Below are 23,447 nucleotides of genomic sequence, written 5' to 3'. Positions count from 1 at the left end.
TTGCGATGCTAACAATGTGTCGCAATAAGAAGGGAAAACTTTTACGACACAAGTTTGTTGCGATGCAAATACAAGCGTCGTATGGCCATCGGTAAAATGCAATTGTGACGTTTTCATGGTTTTACATGACGAGATTTTAGCATTGCATTTAACGAGTTTTTTCGTAGTGCCATTAAGATTGACTGTTTGGTCTTTAATTAAGTTGATGACTCATGAGCATGAGATCTTTATATAGGCTAACGTATAAGCCACATTAGTACCACTTTGTAAAAAAAAGTTTGAATCTCGTGAATGCCGAATTTGATACCAAATTAGGTTGCCCATTGTGTGGCTTAGTCAAATTCCCCCTCCCCTTAGTGTAAAATATATCGTTGTACTAAAAAAATGGAAGATTAGATAGTCAAAGAGACAGGAGCTGTAAATTAATACAATTTCAAAACTTAAAAGGTGTAATGTGTTGTACTAAAAAAATGGAAGATTAGATATTCAAAGAGACAGAAGGTGTAAATTAATACAATTTCAAAACTTAAAAGGTGTAATGTAACAAAATTTGAACATCATGGTCCATTTTGAAAATCACCTCAAATGAGAAGGGTGTAAAATGTAGTTAGACTATTGTAAAATCAAACAAAAGGAGGAGTAATATTAAAAAAGTGGTGTAGACAGAGGGAAAGAAAATCTAAAGAAACCTAGCCATGAAAGGTCTATTTAAAGACAAAGTACCTAAGACCATCTTCAAAGGAGATGTCAGATTTTAAACAAAATTTTTTAATTTGACAGCTTATGTGGCATTTTAACATATTTTAAAATTTTACTCTCCACCCGATATGTCAAATTAAATTATTATTTTACTTTCCATAATTTCTGTTTTGACACCTATCTAGATCCATTTTCCACCACTTCTTCGTTGACCTCCCCCATCACATGGTCCCTTCTTGCAATGAATTGCACCATCCTCCTCAAATCCACCAACTCCCTCTCCATCAAGAAAAGCCTCTCCTTTAATGTCAGATTTTCTTCCTCCAATTGAACAATATGGGTATCCTGATCATCCACCCTATTATCCAAAGCATAGTTACAAGCAACCCCACTGTAGTTTGGGTACACCATGTCGAACCGACTCAAATCATGATCCAACCTCCTTTCCACCTCCACATGGTCCTCCATGTCCCTCTCACTTGATCAGCCACCACCCTCCTCGTCATCATTTCCAGGTGAAGGAAGACAAATCAACTCTTTCATTGATCCATACCCATCAATACCCACTCCGCTTTCACCATATCTCGTAAGATCTCCCTCAAAGGTGAAACATGAGCATGGGTAGAATAGTCGGAGTCACCGCACAAGGTGAACCCAACGAGGCTAAGATTCAACGGCGGTGGCTTTTTGGATGCGAATTAAGGCATCAACTGAGGCCAAGCCTTGTAGTTCCGATTCATCATCATCAGTTAAGACTGACTCTTCATCATCATCAACAAGTAATAAATGTTTTAAAACAATAAAATATTCGTAAAAAGCATTTAATAATAAATTAAAATGTATTTGAAGCTGCTGTCAAATTTGACAGCAAGCCCTTTTGTTACCATTCCATGTCATGCCTCATGGGATTTGACATTTCAGTTGGAAACATTAGTGGCTGTCTTTTTTTACTGTTATAGCTTATGTGGACAATTTGACATCTCCTTAGGAGATGCTCTAAGGATCTCGCCGTCGAATATGAAACATTATTTACCTTAAGATTTGTGCATATATAAAGATCGATATCACCCAAAGATATGAATGGCCTCCTTTGGTGGAATATGCCCACACAACACTCGTTATCATTCCAAACTTTATGGCATGACACTCGAGACCACACGTTTGAATCCAAAACGTCAACACTATGCCCCAAGGAATTGGATTATCATACAAAGAAAGAAGACTAAACGGTACGTATTCCAACTTACTTCGAAAGACATGGTCTTTGGTTAACTATCTATCCTCAAGGGGAATAGGTTGCCTTTCAGATAAACATTTAAGGGTAATTGTGGACCATTATTTTTTAGGGTCGGAGTAAGGCTGATCGGAATACAATTACCTCAGAAGTCTAGTCATGGACTCAATAGTTCCAAGCAGAGTTGGATCAGACAGAGTAGTGATGCCACCATTATCCTGTTCCAGGACTATAAGTTGAAGTCCAAACGATTTTGCTAGAATGACCATGCTTGCTCGGCAAGACACAATATCTGTAAAATTTGTGAAAAATGTTATGAGTCTTGGAGTTCCTATAATCTTGGAGTTGACGTGTGCGACAAGTAATCACAATTTCTAAAAGGGTGCAATATTTACTTCTAAATATCTTATAGGATTCTCCCAGCTTAGAACGAGAATTCTATCCTAAAAAAGTTTCTCTTAAATAAGCTCATCTAGGGTTGCTCTCTGGTAATGCAATCTCTGTACTGTAATTCTTTTGTCCACTGTTTGAGTCTTCAAACTTGCTTTCTAACTTGACTATCGAAGAGTCTTTGGTCGGCACATCCTCATCCCCTAGTCTTAGGCTTGCTCACAATTATTCTCTATTTTGCAAGTTGCTAGGATTTGTGCCTCCACTATCTGCGGCAATGCGCAAATTTGGTTTCAATAATATTGTTGGAGCACCAAGGAATGGAATAACTTCTGACAGCTTGTGGACACAATGGAGGCATATTGTCTGCCCTCCTGTTTGGGTGCCTTTCCCATCCCCTCCTATTTTGTGCGATCACGGTTAAGCCACGTCAACATTTTATATTGATTTTTTTTTATAGAGAAAATAAGACAAAAAACAATAGGAATATAAAATGTTCATGTGGCTTAACCGTGACTGCACAAATAGGAGGGGATGTGAAGGGCACCCAAATAGGAGGGCAGACAGTCTGCCTCCGGACACAATACCCCAAGAGAAGGAAGGACCAGTTTACTTAGGCGACAACCTTAATATGTGTGATGGCCAAATGAGGGAACAAGAATCCATGAAAGGTTAGAAAAACTGATAGATGAGACGCTTGGGTGCGGACTCCCACCAACTTGCAAACCAAGCATGGTACTCGGCCATGTCATAACGCAAGTGGCTTACGGAAGTCACCTCATTGCCACATGTCACCCCAATGGAGGGACAACTAGTAAGTCCAATCTGCATTTCGACGCATTAAATGCAAGGACAGTGACAGATTCAGAAAGGAAGACTCCAAAGGTCACCTCATTAAGGGTTAGTTATTTGATGCTGGTGTTTAGTTTGAAGTTCTTTTGGTTGTTACTTGTTATCTAATGATATTTTGCAAAAGTGATGATAAGTTTGGTTGATTGATAATCAATGTGTTTTAAAATTTGCTTCAATTGTTGTTATATGTTTTGCTTTATGGCATTAATACTTGTCCAAAAATAAATTTCTTGATTTTTTTTTTTTGAATACTTTGAAAAATGATCTTATACATAATTTTTCATAAGATCTCTAGAATCTTAAAGACGGTCCTATCCATCATCTCTATAAAAAAATTAATTTCATAACTCGGTTCGTATGTGTAATTGGAATGAAAAAGGTATTCCACAAAATCACAAGACAATATCACTAATTTGTATTTTTTTTCTTTTTATACATGAAACATTGGCCTTGTAACATTATATGAAAAAAATTGGTGTCCCAAGCTTTTCATTTGGGATCTACACGGGCATCATGCCAGGAACATATGGAACCCCACTGGGCTTCAGCCAATCAACACCTAGAAACAACTTAGCAGGGGTGAAAGCCGCGACTTTATCAGAAGTAAGCGCCATGACGGTCGGCCATTTGACCCTTTTGGTCATGTCAGCCCTAGGACCCCGGTTGCCGTACTCACCAAAGAAGCAGTTTTGGTTGGTTTTTTTACCAACCCATTCTGACCACCCTTCAGGTACAATGGCTTCGTCAATGGATGACTGCATCACAATCACCCTTGCAAAGTCTTTCCATGGCCTCCCCAAATATGCCTTGCTCTTTTCCTTCACATTCATATAGTCCGGCTCACCGGTGATAGTGCAGTTTTGGAGGAACATGCCGGTGATCTCGTTGTGGTCGGTCCTGCCTTGTGCTGTCACCATGCAAGACTGTCCTTCCGCTGGCTTTTTCACCATCATCTTGCAGTTTTGGAAAACAGCCACCCCATCGCCGAAGATGAAGTCTATGGTGCCAGTGATGGTGCAGTCGCGGTAGAATTGGCGGTACGCTTCGGTGCAGAGGGTGTCTTGGAATCCGTCCATGTGGCAGTTGTAGAAGATGGAGAAGTCGGATTGCACACGCAATGCCAAAGCTTGGTGCTTTATGTGTCCTGCTGTGTTCTCGAACCCTATTCCCTTGGCAATGAAATAGTTTCCAAGTGCGGCTGTCGGAACGAAGTGAAAAAAGAGGGTGAGAAAATGAGGTAGAGTTAGAATGCATAGCTAATCACAATTCAACCCCTTCGACTCTAAAGTAACCAATATAAATTAATTAATGTGACAACTAGGCCGGGTTAATAAAGGCCTGTTTGGTATACTATTAAAATTTTTTCATCATTTTTCAAAACATTTCTTAAGAACATCTCTTAAAAATAATTTTCTTTAACACTCAAAAACTGGTTTGGTATGAGAATTTTCTTAAATCTTAAAATTTAAACTGGACAAAGAAATCTAAAGAGAAGGGGTCATAGGAGAGGGAGAAAGAGGAGAGAGGTGGAAAGAAAGAAAGAAAGGATCAGAGAAGAGAGATGATCGGAGGAGAAAAAGATTAGGAGGGGAGAGAAAGAAGAGAGAAGAGAAGAAGAGAGAGAATGAAGTGAGAAGGAAGGAAAGAGAAAGAAGAAGAAGAGCGAAAGAAGGAGAAGATAGAGAAGAAAAAGAAAGGAGAGGAAGAATGAAAAAGAGAGAAATCGACTTGGAGTGAGAGATGAGGGATGAGAGAGGAAACAAAGGATTGGGTTTTAAGTTTAAAAACTCTAAAACTTACTTTTTGTGTTTTTAGATAATAGTCTATTTTTTTAAGTTGATCTTGAGTTCAATTCTTGAAAATAGTCTTACCAAATAAGTTTTTAAGACTTGAACTTAAAAAGCGTTTTTGAGTTTAAAAAGTTAAATTCAAGTAGAGTACCAAACAAGTCTAATTATCTTTGTAATTTTGTCCCACTGCTGCATCGTGCTATTGGCTATTGTCTGAATTTTTTTTTTTTTTTTTGGTACTGCAACATCGTTTGTGAACAATTTTGTGCATGAATTTTCCCCAAAAAAAAAATCGGTGCATGAATATGTTAAGCGTTACGTACCAAAGGTTGCGGTGTTCTCTGTAGAGACACCATCCGCCTTGTTCAAGCCTCCGCTGATCCTGGTCTTGGTTGGGCCGTCACCAATCATCACAACATTGGTCATTTGCTTGTTAACGACGACAATCTCTTTGTACACTCCCCCCTTAATATAAATCACAAAGGTCTTCTTGCTATTCGGTGGGACCTCCTTCAAGGCCTCGTTGATGGTCTTGTACTTGCCAGTCCCATCTTGAGCCACAACCACGTCGGGCTTCAGGCTCTCCGGAGTGGCAGTCAAGAGATCAAGCTTGCGATCACTCATCCACCCTGGCACTGTCTTATCATGCCACTTTTTCGGGCCGCCATTTGACGAGGACAGGAGGCGGCGGTGAGAGTTCAAGTGAAGGGATCCGACGAGACCAGAGATTTCGGAGACCATGGCAAGTCCATTGCTGGTGAGTTCTTGCGCTGTCTTCAAAAAGCCCTTCATTTTCTCACCGGCCTCACCCTTGGTGTCCTTAAACGCGTCAAGGCAGGTTGCCTGGTGATTGACGGCGGCGCTCAGCCACACCTTGAGATCTTCAAGGTAGTCATTGGTCTTGTTAGGATCGAATGACCCCATCTTATCCACCGCACCGTGGAGATCCTCAACTGCGGTGTCCAACAGTTGCTTGCACAAGTCCAAAGCCTGGCTGGCCATTGGATCCTTGGCAAGCTCTTTCAAGGTGTCCGAGTTCTTGATCGCCTCGTTAACTTTGTCTGCCGCCACCTGGAAGCCGGCCTTGATCAGGTCCTTGGCGTTGGTGCTGTCACCCGCCACCTTCTCGAGGCTGCTCTGGCAGGTTTCTTTGTAGGTGGTGGGCTGGCATATGGTCTCGATGGCCTTTTTCGACTTGCCAACCTTTGGAGCCTTCTTGTTGCCGCCTTTTTTGGCCATTTTGACACCCACTATCACCGCCACTAGCATCGCCACCAGAAGTACAACCGATACGATGATGACGGCTATCTTCTTCTTCTTTGCTTGACTAGCTGCCATCTTGAGTGATTTAAATTAAAATAATACAAAAAAAAAAAAAAAAAGAAAAAAAAAACAGCGCTAGTAACAGGTGTGATCGAGAAAGAAAAATAATCAAATGAAGCAGAAAGGTGTGTGTTTCTTTCTTTTTTGATGAATTTTTCTTCTTTCTCCGGTGAGCTACAGAGCGCTGCCGGGGCTTCTCTTGTTGGAGGGTCTAGTGCCCCTTTGGCTCTGGTCTGGTTTGGAATGGTGGGACGGTGATGTAATTTATAGGGAGCCCTAGACCACAAATTTCTGAGCGCAAGTTATTTCTGTTAGGAAATGGTAAGGTGCATGGGAGGTCACTGATCAGTCTCCAGTCCAGACAAAATTAATGGTCGTTAATCATGCTTTCTAATATTGGATTATGCCCAAATTAGGGTAACTTAACAGCACTTTGTAATGACTAATTGGTGTCTAACTATATAGTCTGAGTTCGTGATCCACTTTTTTCTCAGATTAATGAGTGGTAATATTTAACTCCGCATCTCCATTAATCGTGCACTGCCGTAGTGTTACCAGAAAATTTCATTTAACTAGCGAGTTAATACATAAAGTTGGGACATGTAATTCGATAAAATTAACACGCACGCGTTTTGTTCAGGTATTTGAGATTTTGATTAACTTGCGTAATTAAGTTTAGCAGATACTCTAACTACCTTTTGTATGTATAATTTATCTTCCAAAGATGGGTACCGACCTGAAAATGAATACCACTAAGACCTCTCACTTACCATTAATAAATTGTGTTTACTTTTACCTTTCTTGATATATAGATGATTCTTTTACATGCTTTGCGAAAAATGGAAATGATCTTGTAGGTGTAGATGATGCTGTTTTATCGACTGGTAAAAGTAGATTCATAACATTTACTTCAATAGGAGAAATAGTACTCGTTATTGGACGACATACAAAAAGTGAACAAGTAGCTGGATGAAGATGACTCCTAAACATGTAAAAAGGAGTACATTATTGATACTATTTATCAACTGTAAGTTTGAACGGGGAAAAGCGTTTTCGGGCGAAGCACGCGACTTGCACGCACTCGACTATGAAAGAAGAAAAGTTCTTGTTTTGTTGAAAGTTTGGTTTGAAAGATTCAGAGTTTGGCTCTCCGTAGTTCTAACTTGGCGATAGTACCCAAGTGGACTTCATCTGGACCATCTGCGATTCTCAATGTTCTTGCCGTGGCCCAAAGATGTGCCAGACAAGTGTCGGAAGACACGCCAGCGCCACCGTGCACTTGCATTGCCATGTCAAGCACCATTAGCGCCATGTTTGGGGCTGCTACCTGCTCCAAATGACACAAATTTAGAAAGAAGTACATATTCGGTGTATATACACGCATTCTGATTGAGAGTTAAAAGAAAACTACACCAACCTCTTGCCCCACACCCAGTTAAGATTCTACAAACTGTACGTACCTTTGCCATTGCTATAGTTCCTCGGGCCTTTTTGTTTCCAAGTCTATCAAGCTGGTCAGCTGCCTCCAGAACCAACAATCTGGCTTTCTCTAGCTCAATTCGACACTGAAAGACAGAAAGTCAAATAAGAAAGAGTGCCAACATTCTTATAACAAGTGTCCAAGAGATGAATCTAAAAATTCAAATTGGATCACTTCTTAAATCATTTAAATGGCTGGAAAGACTTGAAGTCTGATTTGATCTGTGTTGCATGATTAGTCTCTCTTTGTAGAAACAAAAGTTTCTCAGGTACGCTATTAAAGGGGGCAAAATCATCATTACCTTTGCAATATCTGAAAGAAATGAGCCTTGTTCAGCAATCAACTTCCCGAAAACTTTTCTACTAAGAGCCCTTTGAGCCATTAGCTGCATGCCACGCTCGGCAGCTCCTATCAGCCTCATGCAATGGTGTAACCTTCCTGGGCCTAGTCTACCCTGCAAGAATTTTAAATTATCGTCAATAACTAAAGCAATTCGAAGATTCTGCAGAGTGAACCTAGGATACGTTCAGTCACAAAACCAACAAGCTCTGGCCACATATGATTTGAAACTAAGAATCATCACTTAATTCCAGAAAGACATCTCTGAAATGAAACTAATTCACGGTCACATCAGCATGTGGTGCTACAAATGCCATAAGATCCTAACAGGACACTGGAGCTGATCAAAGAGCAATGAAGAACAATACCTGTGCGATTTCAAACCCGCGTCCTTCTCCAAGTAGAATATTTTTTGCTGGGACACGTACATTCTCAAATAATACTTCTGCATGCCCATGAGGTGCATCATCAAAGCCAAAAACCGTAAGTGGTCTCTTTATGTGTACACCTGGAGTCTGGATATCCACTAAGATCATAGATTGCTGCTTATGCATGGAAGCATTGAAGTCGGTTTTCCCCTAAATAGTATTCGATAACCTTTATTAATAAAATTAACGAGGAGTTGAACGAGTAATTAAATGGCGTACAAGAACTAACCATGACTATAAGAACTCTACACCTTGGATCCATAGCGCCACTTGTCCACCATTTCTTTCCGTTGATGATGTATGAATCTCCTTCTCTGTACATGCAATTCAGAGCCAATATAAAATATTAAATATCTATCTAGCGGAAACTTTAAGGAAATGGAATATAACACATCCAGTGATTGCAAATATCTGTGAAGAAGCTTGGATGAAAATGTTGTGATTCGAGATGCATTTCCTGTATAATTTCATAAAAGCTGCTGTGTTGAATTCAATGATTTTGAGAAAAGTACACTGCCATCACCATAGATGTTGCATAAACTCACCTTTTAATAGAACACTCGATATTGGTCGCATCAGAGGATGCAACTTGGGGTTCCGTCATTGCGAATCCTGACCGAATCTTCCCCTCAAGCAAAGGAACAAGCCAGTCAAGTAGCTGCTCCTTGCTGCCATAGCGCAACAATACCTAATGCAAAAGTTAAGTGTACAACAGATCAATATATATGCAAAAGGCCAGACATGTTTCACAAGAGAGTATATAAAGTTTAACCGTTGCACTATTAAAATATGTTCATCTGCATATCATTAAGCAATCCCAAAAAAGAAAGCACTTATTAATCTTTCCCCAAATCATCCTCTAGACAATGACCTCATGAGGATCATGAGATGCTTTTCCAGATAGAAAAATGGCGGTACCGCTGGTTCATCATTCGTAAGCAGTTGGTAATCTAAAAACTTTCATACCTCCATATTTCCCGTGTCAGGTGCACCACAATTGAACACTTGTGGAGCCCAAACTGAACGACCCATGATCTCACAAAGATATCCATATTCAAGGTTTGAAAGACCTGCGCCAAATAAGCGATTGGAGGAATTCTCTGATAAAAGATGATTGCTTCCATCAAAAATTAATTTTCTGGCCCTGGCAGCACTGTCAAACTTCACACAAGTACAAGGGTAGAAACCAGTTATGTCCACTGGAAAGAAAATTATTCTGCATTATACAATAAACTAGTCTCCAAACTCGGAAAAATGAACAACAAACACATACAGGTATAAATAAGTTCCAGAGGCCTTCTTTCTTTGCTAGCTCCTTTAACCTCTCCTCCCCTGGATGAACCGTCCAACGTGAGCTAGACTCAGCAAGTTTGTTGAATTCTTGTTCCATGGGATAAATGTGATCTTCCATGAACTTTATCAACCTGTTTCTCAATTCTGAAACCCCTTTACTGGGGACAAACCTCCCTCCCCCTTTTGAAAATCCTTGATCATCACTCTCTTGTCCAAATCTTTTCAAGTAGTCTTGAGTAAGGGAAGCACCTTAGGCCACAATTTGGTATGTCAATACTCTTGCAAGTCATTATGTTTGAAAATTGAGAAAAATAATTGATCCATATACAGAAAACATGCATTTCAAGGAACACAAAATTGTTAGATGGCATAGCTACCTGACGGAGGATTCTTGGGAAGCACAGATTCTCGTCGAATAAATTTCCATGCATAGTCTATAATAAAATTAGCTCTGTCCCCAGCATGCCGGGCACTCTCTCCTCCAGAAGCATTACCCTGCATTGTAATAAACCTACCACTTAACTCCTTTTTACCATCATCCCTTGATGAAAGTGTTTTGCACTGAACTAAAAATTCAATGTCAAACAATTGCTTCAGAAGTTACCATAATCCATCTACTATATATCCCTGCAAAAATTGATGCTCCTCGAAATAAGGAGAAGGCAACATAGAACTTCCACTCAGCAAAAGGCCATGGCTTTCCCTGCATTGCCGCATTTGCATTGTAACTGAATAGAATTCATCAAAAACAGAAAATAAACTACCCAAAAGAGCTATCTATCGGGCAAGTATCTGCATTAACACCCATCTATATTATTCTTAATGCCTTTGACAACTACTTATGCAGGCTAAAATTCTCATGGACATAAATTACCATAAAAAGAAAGTGTAAATTAGACTATGAAAATGAGCACATGCATCGCTGTTCATTCCATGCTATTGTACTATTGACTTACTGATGAAGAACAGTATTCTGCTACATACTCTGCCTGAGAAGGAATCCCTTCTGGAACCCCCGTGTGTTCCAAACCTTCACCAACTTCAGCCCCGATGTCCACGACGTAAGGCTGAAAAGGATTTAAAGTGGTAATTAAATTATTAAAGCGGAAAATGCCCATGATAATACATTATTCAACTATCCACAAGCCGGACGGTTAAGTTTGAAACTTGGTCAAGTACCAAACAGCTATAAGCAACGTCACACATTTGATTTCCAAGAGTAGATAATTCCCAGTCAAGAATGCCAATCACTCGATCCTGCACGGTAAGAGTTATTCAGAGAGAGTTTGTATTTTGTCACTAAACATAACTTTTGATGACTGAAATGCAAAATCCTCAAAAGATTTGAGTCCAGATAAGAAGCAGATTGATTAGGAAAAGTTCTCTATATTTGTCTTCAAGAACACAAACAAGCATGTATATGGGTATCTCCACTTAAGCACTCAAATGAATAAGGTCTCTCCAAGTACCAAACCTCAAATGGATGAAACACAAGATTATCAATGCGAAAGTCCCCATGAACTAAGCCCGCTGCTGCCCCAGAAGAATCTTCAAGAGGAATGTTCTGCTGTAACCAATCAATCAGCTCAAACATCTTCGGATTTCTCTTGGGCTTGCCCTCACCAGTTGAGGCAATATATTGCTTTGCCCACCTCTCTACCTAAGAAAAGCAAAAGCATAGGGTTCATAAGCCCGCTAAGTAATAAGAAAAACTAATATTGACATACAGCTCCTTTAGGCATATATTAGGTTCCAATACAACTATACAAGCATATTAAGTAAATTTTCGTCTATGATTCAGAAAACAACATTTATGCACCTGCCGTTTGCAATAGTTGTCACGACGCCCATATTTTCCTAGACTGATGGCATCAACATCAGCAGAATGTAGGGATGCTAGAGCTCTTGCAGTTGCTTGGTAAAGTACCCTCCTCCTCTCAGGTGCTACACCCTGATCAAAAGCGAATTTAACAAATTGTACTCAAATAGCAAAATTTAAATAGAGTAAAACAAAAAACCAACCAGCATCAAATCTATAACACCAATTTAATACGAACAATAACCATAACTTGACAGAGTAAATTGGTACCGGAAGCTTGGGGTCAAGAAAAATGCGCCCTTCCAGAAACTCCATGATGTAAAAGGGGGTTCCGATGACACCTGAATCGGTACATAAACAGTAAACTTTTGGAACCGGAACCAATGTATGATTACCCAATGCCTGAAGAACCTGTAATTCCAAACAGAAAAGATAAAAAATCGAACCTTTGTTAGCCAACAGAAAATCATCTTAATAAATTGAGGGTGTAGTCAAATTAGGATTTCGTAGGATTTTAATAGAGTTTAAAATCTAGGAATAGTCAATCATGATTTTGAAAGAGGATTTTAAAAGACTTTGAAATCATGGTGTAGCCAAATTAGGATTTAAGAGGATTTTAAAGAATACATCCAAATCTAAGGGTAGTTGATTAGGATTTTAAAAAAGTCCACACAAATATAGGGGTAGTGAGAATACCAAAGATTTGCTAGGATTTTAATGGGAGAGGGATTTTGATGGATTTGAGGGTGGTGGTATAAATACCAAATGCCATCAAGAATCCAACCATTACCCCTCTGATTTCTTTTCGTGGTATTGTCTTCCACCAGAGACACAACTGGGTTTGCCTTCTCCTTCTTTCTTCTGTTTGCAGATCAATCTTTCAACGAATTAGGGTTTGTTTTCTTCAGAGTTCGTTTTGGGGTGTATTTTTTCTGAAAGTTTTTTAGAGGAGGAAGGTTGCATATATTCACAACCTGGGCGTGTTGTTACCCTCTTGATTTTTCAGTTCACTCTTTCTTCACAGTTTCTACTTTGATTATTCTTTTGGAATATGTCTGTTTTGTTTACCAAGACAATGTTTTTCTTTAATAGGAGAGAAAACTTGAATTTTTTGGGGTGAAGAAAAAATTTGAATTTACCAAACAATTTTTGGGTGGGTTAGACGCATGCAATTGAAAAAATATTGGGTTTTTTATTTGGATTTGATTCAATTCGTGTATTTTGCCAATTATGTTTGTTTTTGTTTGATTAGAAAATGGAAAGACATTGTCTGTAATGTTGTGGCAATTTTTGACATGAATTTGATGTTGCGTAGATTTTGCGTTGATATGTATAACTTATAATTTGAAATGGTGGAAGAACAAATTGGGAAGAAACCTATTAGCCACTTGTAACTTTGATGAAAATTCATGAAAGAAGTCTACACAAATCTTAAGAAAGCCATAAAAAAATCCATACAAATCCATACAAATCTATAATAGAAATCCACATAAATTTACCAAAATCTGTATAGACTTGTAGAATCTATTAAAATCCTTTGAAATTTGTCACTTAAAAAATGTCTATTAAAATCCTCTGAAATCCAAATTGACTACACCCGTTTAAATTTTGATAACAAGGGAACATCAGCCACACAAAATAAAGTATCTTCTTTTCCTACACTTTCTCGGCAACCAAACAGAGCAGATAGAATTGCGAGTCAGAAAATAAACAAGAGGGAGAGCTGACCTGGAACTCTCTCTCGACGGCATGAGCAGACTGGAGCAACTTCCCCGGCGGCTTCTTCCTCAAAACGTAGCGTTTCAGCGATGCCCCCGACCCTGCCTCTATCTTATACGTCGGATTCGATTGCCCATGCCCGAACTATCATGTCGTAATTCGCAATCCCAAATCAAAATCCAGAAGATACATACACAAACACATATATATATATATATAGAGAGAGAGAGAGAGAGAGAGAGAGAGAGAGAGAGAGAGAGAGAGAGAACCTTAGAGACTGTGAAATCGGAGGGAGAGGGAGGGAAGCCAAGAACGTTGGCGGAGGCGTAGGATAGCAAGGAGTTGAGGTCGAAATCGAGAGGCGCACGGCGATGATCCATTTCGAACGAAGTTCAGACCTTCGAATTAAACGGTGTCGTCTCGTTCTTCTTCTTCTTCTTCTGCAGCTTCTGCTCTTAATCGTTTGAGCAGGTGTCATTTACCTCGAAAACATCACATATAATTACATCAGAGGATCAAGCACACGCTCTCGAGTAGGGAAACAAAGGTACTCGCGTGGGTTTTCGAGGATTTCTGCGATTTTACAAGACGTCTCGATTTTAGGCTTTAGCGGTCTCGTTAGCGCGTAGGGAAGAAACGCGAGGGAGAAGAGGATATACCGATTTCGGTACTTTACGTTGGAGACTGGACATGATGGCTACTTTTTGGGCTGTTCCGTCTGTCCCTGTCCACTTCATGTTTTGTCATGAGAGGCAATACATTAGATTTACGGTTTGATATTAAGATGATTCTGAAAAAAATTACTATAAAAAAAAGCTGGGAGCTGTTTTTGTGTTTGGTAAACATTCAGCTTCAGCTTTTTTTCACAGTTTTGGATAAAAAAAAGCCAAAAACAAGAAGCTGCAAAACCCAGCTTTGAAAAATTGGTTTTTTTTCATATCTGTTTTACATAAAAGTTTACCAAACACTCTGCTGCTTTATTTCACAGCTGCTTATTCTCACAGTACAGCAGAAACAGTTTTTTTTCAAAGCACAATAATACCAAACCAGCCTTTAGAATTAACAAATTTATCTTATTTTAGTTCTAAAATTAGGAGCATTATTATTACTGGTCAATAAAAATATCTATCAATAAAAAGTATCTTAAAATAAAAAAGAGGGGGGGAGGGGAAAATACAATTATTATTTGGTCGAGATGATATAATATTTACACGTATTTTGTACAATTATTATTTGATTGTTGAAATAATAATTGTATTAAAAACATGTATTATAACCAAATACTAATTTTTTTAATTAGAAATATGTTTCTACTCTCTTTCTAAGTTGTTTGAGATTGTTTTTATAAATAGCACTTCAAACAGTTTTAACAACGTAACCACTTTCACGACCTAAAAGCATCTATTCAAAAAGCACTTTCATGACCTGGAAGCATTTTAAATTCTTAGCTTTAAGCAACACATTCAAGAAAATGAAATATGTGATTAAAATTCACAGTCTCACAAAATAAGCATTTTATCTTATTGAAAACGTTCTCTTAGCTTTAAGCAATACATTCAAGAAAATGAAATATGTGATTAAAATTCACAGTCTCACAAAATAAGCATTTTATGTTATTGGAAACGAACGTTTTCAATACACACAATTTTTTATCCTTTAATCAATCCCGGAACAACTTCGTTTTAGACACAAACATGAATGCATATCACCGGCTATTTTCCCAACTTTTATCCCAACTCTCTCACCCTCTCACATAGGGTGAGGCCTCAATGAGGGAGTTTCAAAGTCTCATGAGTCCTCCATCATCTGTGAGCGGAAAAAGAGTAATGCTCGGATATTAAATGTGTCAAACTACGTGAGGGAATGAAACTTCAGAGGTCCATAAACTCAAGAGATTGAGTACCATAATATCAACTTATTAAAGGTAGAGCACGAAGCTTGGGGATTTAAGACACACTACAAAGGTCCACGGGAAATTACAACATCTTAAACCAAACGAAAAGAAATAACAACATGGTCCTGTCCATAGCAGTTAGACAGGATCGCCAACACCAGAAATTCAAGTGCATACTTCAGCGGTAACAAGCTGACTGACAGCTTCATCGGCATGTATAACAGTTCAATGCTGCTCATCAACAGCCAGCGGAATGGACTTCACCTGAAAGATGATCACAATGCACGGTCAGCAGCATTTCAAGGAGAGAGATCTCTACCATTTCAATTCAATCAACTCTCTTCAACTATATAGGAGTTGAATGTGCAAGGTGCAGTCACTAACCAATTCATAATACGATTAGTTTTTTCCGTTCTATTATTAAATGAAACCAATTCATGAACTATACGGAATCTATGGAATGCAAGTGCCATTTGTGCATGAAGTAATACGAGGAAGGATATTATATGATTACTAACCAGATTCCGGTACTTGGGAGTGTAAAACATCTCCAGATATCGCCTTGTCTCTCGCCTCTCAAGCTTAGACACATGCTTCCAGAAGCCATAAACCCCAGCTAATGTGAGCAGCCTCTCTGAATATATCTTCCATGTGTACCTACAGAATTGAGCTTGACAAAGATTGAATTTTCAAAAGTCTGCCAGAAAGTATGAAACCTTTCATAAATTCGTTTAAGCCCAGCTTGAGATATCTTTTCCCAGTAGCCAGGATCCTTCTGGCACTGATCAATGAAGTCAATCAGGAGTTCAGCCACCTGATCAGGGTTATAGGTAGCGTTTGGTACGCAGACGGGACGGGACGGGACGGAATAGATGTTCTGTGTTATGTTTGGTACGCGCAGGACGGAACAAGACGGTTGTTCCGTCCTGCGTTTGGTAGCACATGGACGGAACGGAACCAAAAGATTAAAATGACTAAAATACCCATGTTCCGCTGTTGTTTGGTACAATTTTATGGGCGGAACGGTTCAAATTTCCGGGGTAACGTCTCTCCTTGCTACCATTCACCACAACCATATCAAGGTTCTTCCTGATTCCCTTCAACATTCGATCCTACAACGCTCTTACCCTCTTCTCATCATACTCCATTTCCTTCTTCGCAATTTCGCAGGCCGCACCAAACCCTACCACCAATGGAGTCGGAACAGTTCCGCTCCGAATCCCTCTCTCCTGTCCACCTCCATTCATTTGGGGCTCCACCCGAATTCTTGGCCTCCTCCTCATGTATAAAGCTCCGATCCCCTTCGGCCCGTAAACCTTGTGATTGAAAGGGACATCAAACTCACATTCCATTTGTCCACATCAATTGGGATCTTCCCAAGCACTTGAGCCGCGTCCGTATGGAATGGAATTTTGAACTCCTTGCAAATTTCCCCAATTTCCTCCATCGGCTGAATAACCCCAATCTCGTTGTTCACCGCCATGACCGATACGAGGCCTGTATCGGGCCGAATCGAGGAGCGGAGCTCGTCGAGGTCGATAAGCCCGTCGGTCTTCACCGGCAGGTAGGTCACATCGTATCCCTCCTGCTGGAGATGACGGCAGGAATCCAGAACGCACTTATGCTCCGTCTGGGTGGTGATGACGTGGCGCTTCTTGTCCTTGTAGAAGTGCATGACGCCCTTGACATAGATGTTGTTGCACTCGGTGGCGCCGGAGGTAAAGACGATTTCTTTGGGGGAGGCGCCGATTAAGTCAGCGACCTGGGCGCGGGCGGTCTCGACGGCGGAGTCGGACTCCCAGCCGTACATGTGGGTCCGGGAGTGGGGGTTTCCGTACCGGGTGAGGTAGTAAGGAAGCATGGCGTCGACGATCCTGGGGTCCACCGGCGACGTGGCCTGCATGTCCAGGTACAGAGGCCGGCCAGAAATTTTGACCCCCTTCATTGAAACTCCATCTGGGTCGTTGTAGGTTTCGGCGACGGCGGCGGCGGTGGAGAGGGTGCGGACGAAGTCGGAGGCGGTGGAGGCGGGTTTTGTGGTTAGGGTTTGGCGGCGGATGAGTAGGAAGGTTGCGAAGGGGAAAGGGATGCAGAGGTGAAGAGAAACGGCTGAGAAGAAGAGATTTTGTTTTTAGGGTTTGTTAACTGATTTTGAAGTTGTAAATTTTGAAAAAGACCAAGGGCATTTTTGTCTTAAAATATTGGAAATTTCTGTCCCACAGACGTGGAACAACCCGTTCCAGGGTGAGGGTGTGGAACAAAAAATCATCCAAAATCTGTTCCGTGGAACAGCGCGTTCCACTCATTTTAGGCGCACCAAACGCGGGACGGAACGCCTCGTCCCACTCTGTTCCGTCCCGTCCCGCGTACCAAACGCTACCATAGGGATCAACATGGAACCCTGAGGTACCGTGCTCAATGATGATCTAAGCGGCGCCACCATGACAAGTTGCAAAAGTAGGAAGGCCACAAGTCATGGCTTCCACAACGGTGAGGCCAAAAGCTTCATAGAAAGCAGGCTGCAGTGAATAAGAAGATAGGGTAAAACATGGAATTTTGATACTAAAATAAAACCATTATATATCTACTTCACATACCTGCATAAAGATGCCTTTTGTGTCTGCAATGTAGCGGTAGAGCTCACCATTACGAGCACGGTTCATCTGTGCTGCTATCCATCGGAACTGGCCACTCAAGTTGTATTTCTTAATGAGGTCATGCGTCTTTTGAATCTCTGTAATTTCTTCTCTATCCCTAGAGTTCTTGACATCCATGTAACCACCAACCACAACAAGGTTTACCTTTTCTCTTAGCTTGGTGCTCTTAGCATAGCACTCAACAAGTCCAGTTAAATTTTTCACTCTATCAAGTCTTGCCATGGAAAAGACAATAGGCTTTGATCGATCACTCAACAGCCCACTGCATCACCATCAAATGAGTATCAGACAATTGAGTGATGAAAATGAAGTACATGTAAGTTGCAACCCTAATACCTATAAAATCTCAATGCCACTCGAAAAGGTTTAAATTGTTTTACAGAAGTTCTTTTCTTACTTAACATTAGAAGATACTCACATATGCTCGTCATTCTGCCCAGCACCATATAAGAGTTCTTCAGTGGACCCATGTAGAGCAGTAAGCCTTTTGTCCTTGTCAGAATATGGAAAGTATATACACATATCTGCTCCTGGGGAGACGATATTAAACTTGGGATCAAAAACATCAATCCCGTGAACTACTCGATACAGCCCAGGAAGAGTGAAGGCAGTGTGGCTCTCATACTGTCCAACGTTATTCTTGCTGAGATAAAGAACAAGAATATTAATCTTTTAATGCAACAAGAAAAAGTGACTAGAATCCAGGGAGAAGAATAATGGGCCACATGCTGCAAATGATGCAATCCACTTTATTGTGACAGACAAGTCTTTGAACTTGTTAACCACAAACATAACTCATATCATATTACTACATTTCAAGTTAAACTTCAGGTAATAGATTAAAAAATAGGAGATTAGACAGAAGTAGACGAAAAAAATATGGTCAATTCATGTTCCAAAAGAACTAGATTGAAATTCTAACCTTCCGGCAATCTCTAGGTATGTACTGGTTATTACGAAATCTGCATTGTTCATTGCAATGAGATCGGCTGTGAATTGACTTGAAAAATGGTACTTATCTTCATGCTTCTTCCAAAATATATCAGAATCTGGGTACTTTGTTTTCTCCAATGCATGAGCAATGTTGCACTACATGGAGAATTCAGTTTTGAAAAGGTAACTCCAATATATGCCACTGTTTTTCCACCAATCTTTGTGTTGCATCTGAAATAATGAATAAAAAATTAAAGTTCACCTGTGTGATTCCCAGTTTATAAGATAGCAGAGTTGCAACAAGATTTCCATCACTGTAGTTTCCAATGATTAGATCTGGAACACCCTGCAACTCAGCAGCAATTTCATTCAAGGCATCCTAAAAATAGCACATTAAGAGGAAAAGGTAAGTATGTTATAAACCGTAAGTAGTTATTATGAACCCACAGCATGCATCATAAAGTTATGGCTATCTAGTATTCAAGCAGTGAAAAAGGGTACGGAAAAGGAATAAGGGAGATCCACACCAAAAATGAAAATGAAAAGTCCTATCCTTTTGACTTACCTCTGCAAAGTTCTCCAATTAAGGCCACACATCAAATCTTGAAATCCATTTCCGCAGAATTCCATTCTCAGTCCTGAAAGGTACCCGCAAGATATGTGTGTGTTCTGTACCACTGACTCTTTCCAATCTTTGATTGCATGTTGTCCCTTTTGCATCAGGTATCAGTCGGGTAACCTGCCATCATCAAGTAAAAGGACATGACGTAGTATAAAATGGTACACACCACCTAATGTCTACTAACGTCGCATGAACTTCCATTCAAGAACTTACAATCAGAATTTTTGGAATAACATCCAATCCTTGGTTTTGTATTCTAAGAAGCATCTCACTCTCCAAGGCACGCACTTGGTCCAGTATATAAACAACCTGCCATCAGTAAGAAAAGATATAACCTTTTCATGGTTTTATGACAAAAAGATTCGTAAAACTACTGGATCTGTTAATAGTTTGGTATATATAAAAATATAGGAAGGGAAAGACCCACAACAAACAAATGGATATGAAATAGTCAAAAGTACATCAGTAATACCTGCCCTCCAGTGTCAGGCAAACCCAAGACATTAGCTTGGCCAAAGAGCCGTGGGGAGACACTATGACAACATTGAACACCATAGGGATCCTCCCAAGAAAGTTTTCCAGGGTAGAGGGATCAGGAGCCTGAAGAATTTCCAGGAGAAGATGCACCATCTCTGACACCAGTTGTGCTGTGTCTCCCCACCCTCTCTCAAATCCCATTCCTTGTAAGCTGCACATTGTGTAAAGATGATTAAATGTGCCATCTAAAGCAATCAAATTATCCCTTTAAAGGAGTGGAGATCGAAGTGTTGAAATTAGATGATTCGCTTACTCAAATTCAAACTCAGAATATGGTGTAGTTGACGGGAACTTAGAAAGATATTCCTCTGCCTTTGCTAAAGCAGACTGAAGTCTGGGTATGCTCTGAATCCGATTGTTTAGCATCATTGCCTACAAAATTTTAGAACTAATATCATTCAGTCCAAAGGTACGAGTGCTTCACAACCTCATTGTCATATTACTTCAAATATGGCTTTATGTGGCTTTAGGTTAAGGAAAATATAAAAACCAAAAACTTACACTAAATCTGAATGCAAGAGAAAAGGCGACCGGTAAATTAAACTAAAGGGAAATGCATGATAACTGAAAAAGTGGAATGCTCATTCATGCAAAGCCCACAGCTTACTCAAACTTACATGGCCATCATGTTTGTGCGTACGAAGAAAGTCAAGAAGAGGCTCCAAACTTTCTTTGTTACAGAACATAATTGAAGATAAATGACGGTTAAGGAATTGAACCCCATTTCCAATTGATGAAGAACGGGTTGGTCGAGGGAATGATGCATTAAATGGCTCCAGATCAAGTTCAAGCACATACTTATCGTTGCACCTAGGACAATGATTTCAGATTGAGAATGCATTCATGTATAATGGAATTGAAAGAACAATAAAAACTGTCTAGGCCGCTCTATGTAATGCTACTCCAGAATCCAGATAAGAAAGTAGAAAGACTCGACACAAATTACAAATTCAGTAACAAAGATTAACACAGGAGGTCCCTTACTCTCCGTCCATAAGCTCTTCCTTGAACCGAAGATATTCTGCAACACTCAAATGATCCACACTGAGTTCATACACATTAACTCGAACATACTCCCAAACACCAGGTCTTGGACGAAGCGCAAGACGCACGAAAGGAGCAAGAACAATTGCTTCCTAAATAACAAGCAAAGACCAAAATCAGAAAACCAAAACAAATACAACTTTCACAAGCCATGAAGAGCAAAGATTTCTGCTTTCTTGGGTCACAAATATTGCAAAATTGCAACTTCAGATTTTCAAAATTTACTTGTCATTTTCTCAGCAAACAAGGAGATACTTGAGCAACATCCAAAAATCTCTAAAACTGAGCTGAACAAAGAAATCATAAAGAGTAAAACTCTCCGAAATAGCCTAAAATCCTCATTCAAACACCATGTAAAACATAAAGAGGGACCTACAAAAATCTAAAAAAATAAAAAAAAGAGCACATTGTACATTAGTTGTGAGAAACTGACCTGGGCAGACTGTAAGACCTTGCTGAAGGAGCTATCTTTGAGCTTCTGCATGCCTTCATCGTCCATGATCACGTTTTCGAGCTCGTTTATCATTTGATGAGGCTGCAGAATCCCATTTTCTCGAGCAACATACCTTCCAAACATAACAAAAAATCTCAACTTTCTCAGAAACCCACATCAATTCCAATCTCAAAAACAAAACCCACATCAAATTCTTAAGTTTTAGAAAGAACCCTCCATTTGAAATGCAATGTGAGAGAGATGCACCTGGAGAAAAGAGAAACAAGCTCATTCCTGTGAGCAGCGAGGGTGTCCTGAATGGTATTCCGCATGACTGATAATGGAGGCTCCGGCGAGATGAAAGAAGGGGACGGTGGAGCAAATAAAAAAAGGGCGAGAGCGGACGGCTAAGGTGGGGAGGAGAGGAGGGGCGCAGAGCAAATATATATAGCCAAAGGGGAAAACGAGAGGGGAGGAAGAAGACAAAAACGGCCATTGTTTTGCTGTGATCAGAGAGAGAGAGAGAGAGAGAGAGAGAGAGAGACTGAGGGACAGAGAGGGTGATAAATGTGAAGCGGCACCTGGCGGTGTTTCAGCGGCTGCATGCCTCTGGAAAAAGGGCAGGTTCTGCTGAGGAGTCCTGACGCTTTTCCCTCGCGATTTGAAATCAGAACAGAAGTTTTCGGCACCCAGGCGGAGATCTCTCTGGCCGTGAACTGGGCTGCATTGGGCCTAAGCAAGTTTTTGGGTTGAAGGGTGGGTACAACAAACCAGCAAAAACATTTAATTTGCATGTAGGCCCAATTTAGTGAAGTTTTATTTATTTATTTTTTTTTACAAGTGACTCTTTATCACAGTGGTGGAGATGAGTGTTGCCTTTGCATCACGGCGTGAGTGTGAATCTCTAATCTAACAAATTTATCATTTGACAAAAAACAAATTTAGAGAGGTTTTTGAGTTTAAAGGCGTGTAAAACCACTTAAAACAAGCGATGTTACTATTTTAAACTACACTAAGAAAATGGGTGAGGACTTAAACCAATTTGAGTCAATTAATTTATTCAAACTAAACTAATCTGAGTAGTTTTGTTAGTTTTTCACACTAAAAAGTGAAGACCAAATTGAATTACAATTAGCTTGATACTTTTCATCGAGAATAAGAATTTGGACATGAATTGCTGACATTTGGTTGATTATTCACATGCATTAATTTTTTTGAGGTGATCCTTATTATGGGGGAGATTCTTTAATGCATTTGGTAACTGATAACTATTTAAGGAAGAAATGATTTACTATCTAAATGCATGACATTCATTTATGTCAATGTTAGTGCTATTGAGACAATACATTAGTATGATTAGACTCTTTCTTAATCCGGTGTGACAAAAAGGAGATTTGCATATATCAAAAATACGTGACACAATAATCGAAATTTAACTACAATGCATCAGATAACAAATCTGATAAAATAAAAGACATAACAAAAGATTCAAATATGGACGTTTTAATTACCTACCTTTTCATAGTCGAGCATTCAGAGGTTCTATGTGCGATATAGAGCATTTCCAATAACGTTGTATACAATGGAAGTAGTTGTTTTAAATGTATGTTTATGTTCAGTAAAAAAATGTAGCTTGTGCTTAGAGCTAGTTCGGGTTGGGATCCTGAACCGAATTCTAAACCAATAAATTTCAAGATGGGATTTTAAAACTCAATACCGAACCGAAATTTTGGGATTTCCAATTTTTTTTTGAAATTTTGGTACTGTTCGAGTTCTCAGTCTCTCACCAAGATAGATTACAGATTAGCCATAATAGATTACAGATTTGTTCCATGATTCACTAGTTTAAACGATCACAAGGCAAAATACATCCAAAAAATTGAAACAAGAAAAATGAGCAACTTTACATCTACAACCCAATTGAAAAGAAAGGTAAATTGCTTGCTCTCCTCTGGGAGAGG

The 23,447-nt window shown here is 39.7% G+C and overlaps 2 protein-coding genes and 2 pseudogenes across 3 annotated transcripts; all 4 read right to left on the bottom strand.

Annotated features, from left to right (window-relative positions):
- Positions 1–3,470: 3,470 nt before the first annotated feature.
- Positions 3,471–6,507, bottom strand: LOC137732213 (putative pectinesterase/pectinesterase inhibitor 28). Its single transcript, XM_068471513.1, has 2 exons — positions 5,289–6,507; positions 3,471–4,373 (listed from the first exon to the last, which is right to left on the bottom strand). Exons 1-2 carry the CDS (start codon positions 6,301–6,303, stop codon positions 3,676–3,678), a joined length of 1,713 nt encoding a protein of 570 aa, XP_068327614.1. The 5' UTR covers positions 6,304–6,507; the 3' UTR covers positions 3,471–3,675.
- Positions 6,508–7,170: 663 nt separating this feature from the next.
- Positions 7,171–13,985, bottom strand: LOC137730947 (probable acyl-CoA dehydrogenase IBR3). Of its 2 annotated transcripts, none has more exons than XM_068469966.1 (17): positions 13,636–13,985; positions 13,376–13,510; positions 11,918–12,058; positions 11,648–11,779; positions 11,303–11,488; positions 11,008–11,085; positions 10,813–10,895; positions 10,433–10,556; positions 10,206–10,323; positions 9,809–10,077; positions 9,502–9,696; positions 9,081–9,223; positions 8,765–8,849; positions 8,476–8,685; positions 8,070–8,222; positions 7,749–7,853; positions 7,171–7,615 (listed from the first exon to the last, which is right to left on the bottom strand). In XM_068469966.1, the coding sequence occupies exons 1-17, from the start codon at positions 13,744–13,746 to the stop codon at positions 7,424–7,426; spliced, it is 2,460 nt and encodes an 819-aa protein (XP_068326067.1). In that variant the 5' UTR covers positions 13,747–13,985; the 3' UTR covers positions 7,171–7,423. The 2 variants fall into 2 exon arrangements, with proteins under 2 accessions (XP_068326067.1, XP_068326066.1); XM_068469965.1 differs by having other exon boundaries at positions 10,433–10,531; positions 10,785–10,895; positions 13,636–13,984.
- A 1,405-nt stretch (positions 13,986–15,390) lies between these two features.
- On the bottom strand, positions 15,391–21,818 carry LOC137731263 (sucrose synthase 2-like; annotated as a pseudogene).
- Positions 15,916–17,355, bottom strand: LOC137731264 (cysteine desulfurase, mitochondrial-like; annotated as a pseudogene).
- Positions 21,819–23,447: the final 1,629 nt, after the last annotated feature.

This window comes from Pyrus communis, chromosome 4 (assembly GCF_963583255.1).
Source record: "Pyrus communis chromosome 4, drPyrComm1.1, whole genome shotgun sequence".
Lineage (NCBI taxonomy): Eukaryota > Viridiplantae > Streptophyta > Magnoliopsida > Rosales > Rosaceae > Pyrus > Pyrus communis.
The sequence above is the reverse complement of the archived record's forward strand: the minus strand, read 5'-3'. Positions and strand labels throughout refer to the sequence as shown.

What these genes read in the sequence shown, in the direction of transcription:
- LOC137730947 (XM_068469965.1), bottom strand. Translation starts at nt 13,746, where the DNA reads ATGGATCATCGCCGTGCGCCTCTCGATTTCGACCTCAACTCCTTGCTA. An exon ending in CAGAATACTGTTCTTCATCA is followed by an intron (nt 10,532 to 10,784) that starts GTAAGTCAATAG and finishes GCGGCAATGCAG; the next exon opens with GGAAAGCCATGGCCTTTTGC. An exon ending in TCCCAAGAATCCTCCGTCAG is followed by an intron (nt 10,078 to 10,205) that starts GTAGCTATGCCA and finishes TTGTGGCCTAAG; the next exon opens with GTGCTTCCCTTACTCAAGAC.
- LOC137732213 (XM_068471513.1), bottom strand. Translation starts at nt 6,303, where the DNA reads ATGGCAGCTAGTCAAGCAAAGAAGAAGAAGATAGCCGTCATCATCGTA. An exon ending in AGAGAACACCGCAACCTTTG is followed by an intron (nt 4,374 to 5,288) that starts GTACGTAACGCT and finishes TCGTTCCGACAG; the next exon opens with CCGCACTTGGAAACTATTTC.